Genomic DNA, 5,818 nt, shown 5'->3' with positions numbered 1-5,818 from the left:
TATATATATATATATATATATATATATATATATGTATAACATTTTTTTTTATCATTTTAAGGATCTTAACGGTGACCACTAGTTAAATGTGATGGAATATAGACAAATATTTAAGAGCAGATATTATTTAACCTTTAATTTTTTTTAAAAATCAATTAATATCATTCATAAGAATTTTAATAGACAGACCAAAGCCTATAAATGAAATGATTTGAAAGAAATAAAAAAAAAATACCAACAAACATTCACAATATTTAACTAAAATCCCAAAATATCTGTAACTGAAACTCTATATTCGCAACTTACATATATTCAACGGACAATACGTGTAAGTGCAGACAGTAATATAATTATATTACAATTATAGAGTAAAAAATATATATTTTTAGTAAAATAACGTGTGGTTCTGCAATTTATCCCCAATAATAAAATTCTGTAAAGTTGTCATAGCAATATGTACAAAGGGAGAAAAAAGTTGGATACTTATATGAAAAAAAAGGAAACTTTTAGTTTTAGCCCCCAAAAATTAAAGAAATGTTTTTTGTTTTAACATCAAAGAGAAAAAAATAAAAATAAGTACTCTGATTTTATTACAACATAGTTTATGAACAAAAATACATTTAAAAAAAAGATAGGTTTTTTCCTGAAATTAAAACATAATGTATAAATTATGATGAAATATCTTAGTGCCCCCTAAATGGCAAAATTATATTTAAGAAAAAAAAAATACAAAAACAAAAACCACCAACTCTTTGCCCCACGTTATATATATACCAATGTGTGAAAATATCCGATTTATGGATTAAAATTTAAATGAGATTGGAATTGGCAAAGAAAATTACTTGAAATTAAATAAGATCTAAATTTGGATTAACGGTAACTCAAACATATAATCTAAAAATATTTATTAAAAATATCATTTAATTTGCTAATATTTACAAAATTATAATTATTTATGAACTTATATTTAAAGTTTTTATCCACTAGATATGTTTGTAGACTGTCACATCGCTCGACCGATATATAATAACTTTTCACCCTAGCTATAAAGTGGGTTTATAACATTGCTTTTTATATATGATATAACAATTTGGTATTCCAAAATCTTCCAATCAAACGAACATGCTATTGATTATATAAAAAAAAACAGATAAATGAAACTAAAAATAAAAATAAAAGCATTAATGAAGGTGGGGTTTCCCTGCAAATTGTTCAGAGGGAGTATTCAATATTTGCTCAAATACATAACTACATATAAATAAAATATAAAAAAAAAGAAAAAAATGGAGAGAAAGAGTTGCCAAAAGGAGATAGAAATCAGATGTCGTGTAAATAACCGATTGGGCATTTGGATTTTGGAACCCGTTTTGTCCGGGTCCTTTCTCTGTGTATATATACGGATGGACCGACGGTGTGAATATATGATAATCAAAGATTTAATGATTTGTGGTATCAAAGTTTGGGATTTTTAAAACATTTTCAAAGTTATCAGGAGTAAAAATGCAAATGAAGAATCTCGTATGGCATTAGTGATAAAATCATAACACTAAATAATACTAATAATAATCTTCTTTTTTTTAATTTGTCAAATATATAAATTAATGGAGTATTTTGTATGATTCCAATAACGTGATCGTACTAGTAATAGTAATGATTCCCAACCCGAGGATTAGTTTGGATCTCGACCTAGGAAACTCGGTTACCCAAAAAAAATATCATCGTACTAATATATCTCACGTTATGTATATATTTAAAACTAATAGATTAAAATTATAAAAAAATTATTTATTTAGAAAGAGATGAATACAATATAGAATATCATTCTCTCTTTACAAAAACGTAGACAATAGACTATATACAATACAAGTATATGTTTTTACGTTGAATAATGCTGTTTCTACTATTTTGCATGATTGGTAATTTAATAACAATATTAAAAATATTATTTTTACATTTTGTCTAGTAGCTAAAATATGTTTCAATTGAAACTACAATTTGGTGTATTCACCATTTTTGTTGCGCTATAAATATACTACATTAATTACGGTAATATAAAATTGTTGAGTCTATATAATATTTTTTTCAAATGTGTATTTTTATTATCATTTTTTGTCTGAAATCAAATTTGCGAGTTATTAGCTAACTAAAACTCATTATATATATATATATATTGTATTTAACTTATATGGACGATTAAATGCGTTATATATATATATATATATATATATATATATATATATATACTCATGTGCAAGCTGGATAAAGTTAATACATGCATTTATGTGAAGTCATGTATGTACACTATGATAAGTCTTTTCATATTTATAATGCTTGTGAATATGGTGTCATTTTTACCTGTTAATTAATTACACAAAATGTAAAATGAATGAACAGCCAGTTATACATTTGTTTTGGTCTAGTAATTGAACAGGAGAATTTAGAAAATATATACCATTAATAGTTCAAAATTCAAATGATTCTTGAACGGCTTATTCATATCAAAATTTGTTATATATGTTTTTATTCGTATATATACGTATATTAAATAACAAATAAAATCGCAAAACCAATTGTATAATCAATAACGTGTCTATTAAAATTACAATTTGACAAATGAACTGAAACCAAACATGTTTTACCCAAATTAAATCCAATATCAAATCTAAGTCTATTAATGTTTTTTTTGTGGGTGTGTTTCATTCTCTCAAAACAATGAATCAAATAAAAAAAAAAAATCAAATTCAATCCAAAGTCCAAACTATCAATATGAGAATATCATTATTCTTTGACAAATTTTCTAAACATTGAATACCAAAATAATGAAAGTTAAATTCTAAAGAAAACTGTTTTTTTTTTTACAATTTTCATATATTCATTGTTTTTAGTTTATAGATTTTAGGAATCGAAATTATGAATCTCTAAATATTATTAAAACTGCCATTGATTAAGTCATTAAAAGCGCGCACACACACACACATATACACATATATATATATATATAAATGGTAAAAATTATCTATCAATCTAATCCATGTCACTCGCTCTTTCTCGCGCAAAGGGTCAAAAGCCACACATCAGTCATCACTCTATCAGCAGCAGCAGACACTGCTCTGCTCCTCCGTCAGCTTTCCAGTCTCATAAACCCCCCTCTCTCTTTTCTCATTTTATATAATTATCATATAATCAAAATCGTATCTTGATGCAAATTACATCTTGGGGTTTTGATTCAAAAAAAAAAAAAACTTTTTTTTGTCTCAATTATTCGGTTTCTCGCCCAAAAAAGGCTCCTTTTTCGCCCCCGCAAACACAACACATCGCAAAATGCATTGATGAACAAACCCGAGCCTTCAGCTCTTCTCCTTTTGTATACTCTCGCTCTCTCTCTATCTCCTGATTGATGGGTGGTTTGATCGATCTGAACGTAGCTGAGACGGAGGAAGATGAAATGCCCTCGTCGGCTTCTGGGTCTCTCTCCCCTTCTTCCTCCTTCGCGTCTGCGTCCGCTTATGTGGTGAACGGTTCTTCGTCTTCTTCTCCTTCCCCGAGTTCGGGGGTATGTATGGAGCTGTGGCATGCCTGTGCGGGACCACTAATCTCTCTGCCGAAAAGAGGAAGCCTTGTTTTGTATCTTCCTCAGGGGCACTTGGAACAAGCCCCCGATTTCTCCGCCGCGTTTTACGGTCTCACTCCTCACGTGTTCTGTCGTGTTCTCGATGTCAAGCTTCATGTGAGTTTTTGTTCTGTTTTTTTTGCTTTATATGTGTTGCTCTCGAGGTCTTCTTGGATGGGGTTTCATCCGATTCTTAGATTTTCCCGGAAATTATCCATGCTTTCTGGGAGAATCTGAGTTGGGTCTTTTTGGAATGTAGGAGTATGGAAATTTGTGCCCCTCAATTGTTCAATCTCCTACAGAGAAACCTCTCCATCGAATTTGTTTTAGGTTCTCTTTGACCTAGGAATTTATGTTTACATTTTTTTTTGTCCTGGGAATGTTCAAGATTCTGTTCGGATAGCGAGAAAATCTTGGCAACAATTTTCTTTTCTTTGTATTGGAAAACGAGAAACGGAAACCAACTCTACATATATAGAAAACGTTTCCTCATTTTGCTCCACTCTCTTTTGCTTCTTATAGTATTCTGGTGATCAAATTTCTCTGCACCTTGTGCCTCTTCTGCGTCTCCAATCTTATCATCTGTGACTACAATGCCTCAGTTCTTTGTGATTTTGTGTTGAATTTGATTACTTAGGCGGAGACAGCTACAGATGATGTTTATGCTCAAGTCTCTCTTCTCCCTGAGTCTGAGGTGAGTAATAGTATCCTTTGCCTGAATTCAGATACAAGAGCTTACTTATGTGACAGATATTGAGATGAAGAGTTTTTCATGCATGTTTGTTAGGACATTGAGCACAGATTGCGTAAAGGAAGCGTGGAGATAGATGGAGGAGAAGATGATTATGAAGTGCATAAGAGATCAAACACACCTCACATGTTCTGCAAGACCCTCACTGCTTCTGATACCAGCACTCATGGAGGTTTCTCTGTCCCTCGTCGTGCTGCTGAGGATTGCTTCCCTCCTCTGGTAAAGCTTCAAGTGAAAATCTTTCTCTGTGTTTTTTGCTGATGAGACCTTCATGGTGGTACTGCTTATGCTTCAGTGAATATAGCATGTACTTTATGATGCAAATGTCGGTATGATCGAGTGAAAATCACTTGTGTGCAAGTTTTTACCATCTGGGTATTAAACAGATTGATCATGTAGGACTACAGCCAACCACGGCCTTCCCAAGAGCTCGTTGCCCGGGATCTACATGGTCTGGAATGGCGATTTCGTCACATTTACCGGGGTACTTCGAATCGTTAAAGTCCTTATCAATGTTGCTAAATCTCGGTAAGAACTTTGCTTGTTCGATATTGAACTGTTTTTCGTTTCTTGCTTTTGGCCAAACAGGACAACCTAGAAGGCATTTGCTCACTACTGGTTGGAGTGCCTTTGTGAATAAGAAGAAGCTTGTCTCTGGAGATGCTGTGCTTTTCCTCAGGTTGTACCAGAAACATATCCATGTCTTTTTTTATGTTCTGTTTTTTTTTCATTGTTGAAGATCGTAGATTCGTAATAATGTATGCTTAATCCAGAGGGGACGATGGCCAACTGAGACTTGGAGTTAGAAGGGCTGCCCAAATCAAAGGAGCTGCACCTCTTTCCACTCAGAATTTACATCTCTGGAATTTTGCTGAAGTAGCTCCTTCCATATCTTCCAAAAGCGTCTTCAGCATTTACTACAACCCCAAGTAAGCTCCTAGCAAATTACGGGTTTTGTTTTTCTTTTCGGGTTTTAGAGATATAGCTGTATAAGTTTTGGCATTATCACCAGAATCTATCGAGGTTGCATTTGTCCGTTGTCCCGATGTATGTCGCTACTATCATGGCATGACCTTAGTTGTGCAATAGGAAAATTTTAACGGGCCGTGATGAAAAACTGGAACTAACGAAGACGAAGGCGAAGAGTTTAATGATTATGTTTTGTAGGGTGTGTCCTTATGTGCACCTTTCACAATGATTTCTGAACTTTGTTGGAGTACATCCACTTGTTGATATATTTCATACTCTGAATCCCCAGTATCAGTAATGTAGTGTTTTGTTAAATGGCTGTCCCTTTGCCACTGGTTTCTGTATTTGTGTAATTACTGGGATGATGATTAAGAGCATTTGGCAAAATCTTCAGGTCCAGCTGGTCGGATTTCATAATTCCAGCCCGTAAGTTCTTAAAGAGCGGGTTTTGATTCAAAAAAAAAAAAAACTTTTTTTTTTCTAAATTT

The 5,818-nt window shown here is 32.5% G+C and overlaps 1 protein-coding gene across 1 annotated transcript in view; it reads left to right on the top strand.

The window, feature by feature from the left end:
• The first annotated feature begins 3,063 nt into the window (after positions 1-3,063).
• LOC104812619 (auxin response factor 3-like) overlaps positions 3,064-5,818 on the top strand; it is a 4,582-nt gene continuing 1,827 nt past the window's right edge. Inside the window, exons 1-7 of the mRNA XM_010539884.1 lie at positions 3,064-3,727; positions 4,248-4,304; positions 4,398-4,580; positions 4,761-4,845; positions 4,950-5,040; positions 5,135-5,290; positions 5,725-5,769. Coding sequence (XP_010538186.1) covers positions 3,398-3,727; positions 4,248-4,304; positions 4,398-4,580; positions 4,761-4,845; positions 4,950-5,040; positions 5,135-5,290; positions 5,725-5,769 — 947 coding nt within the window. The 5' untranslated portion in view covers positions 3,064-3,397. The remainder of the gene's footprint in view (positions 3,728-4,247; positions 4,305-4,397; positions 4,581-4,760; positions 4,846-4,949; positions 5,041-5,134; positions 5,291-5,724; positions 5,770-5,818) is intronic.

The sequence above is a fragment of the Tarenaya hassleriana genome, unplaced genomic scaffold (genome assembly GCF_000463585.1).
Source record: "Tarenaya hassleriana unplaced genomic scaffold, ASM46358v1 Cleome2, whole genome shotgun sequence".
Taxonomy (NCBI): Eukaryota; Viridiplantae; Streptophyta; class Magnoliopsida; order Brassicales; family Cleomaceae; genus Tarenaya; species Tarenaya hassleriana.
Note: the sequence above shows the minus strand (reverse complement) of the source record. Positions and strands in the feature narration are given on the sequence as shown.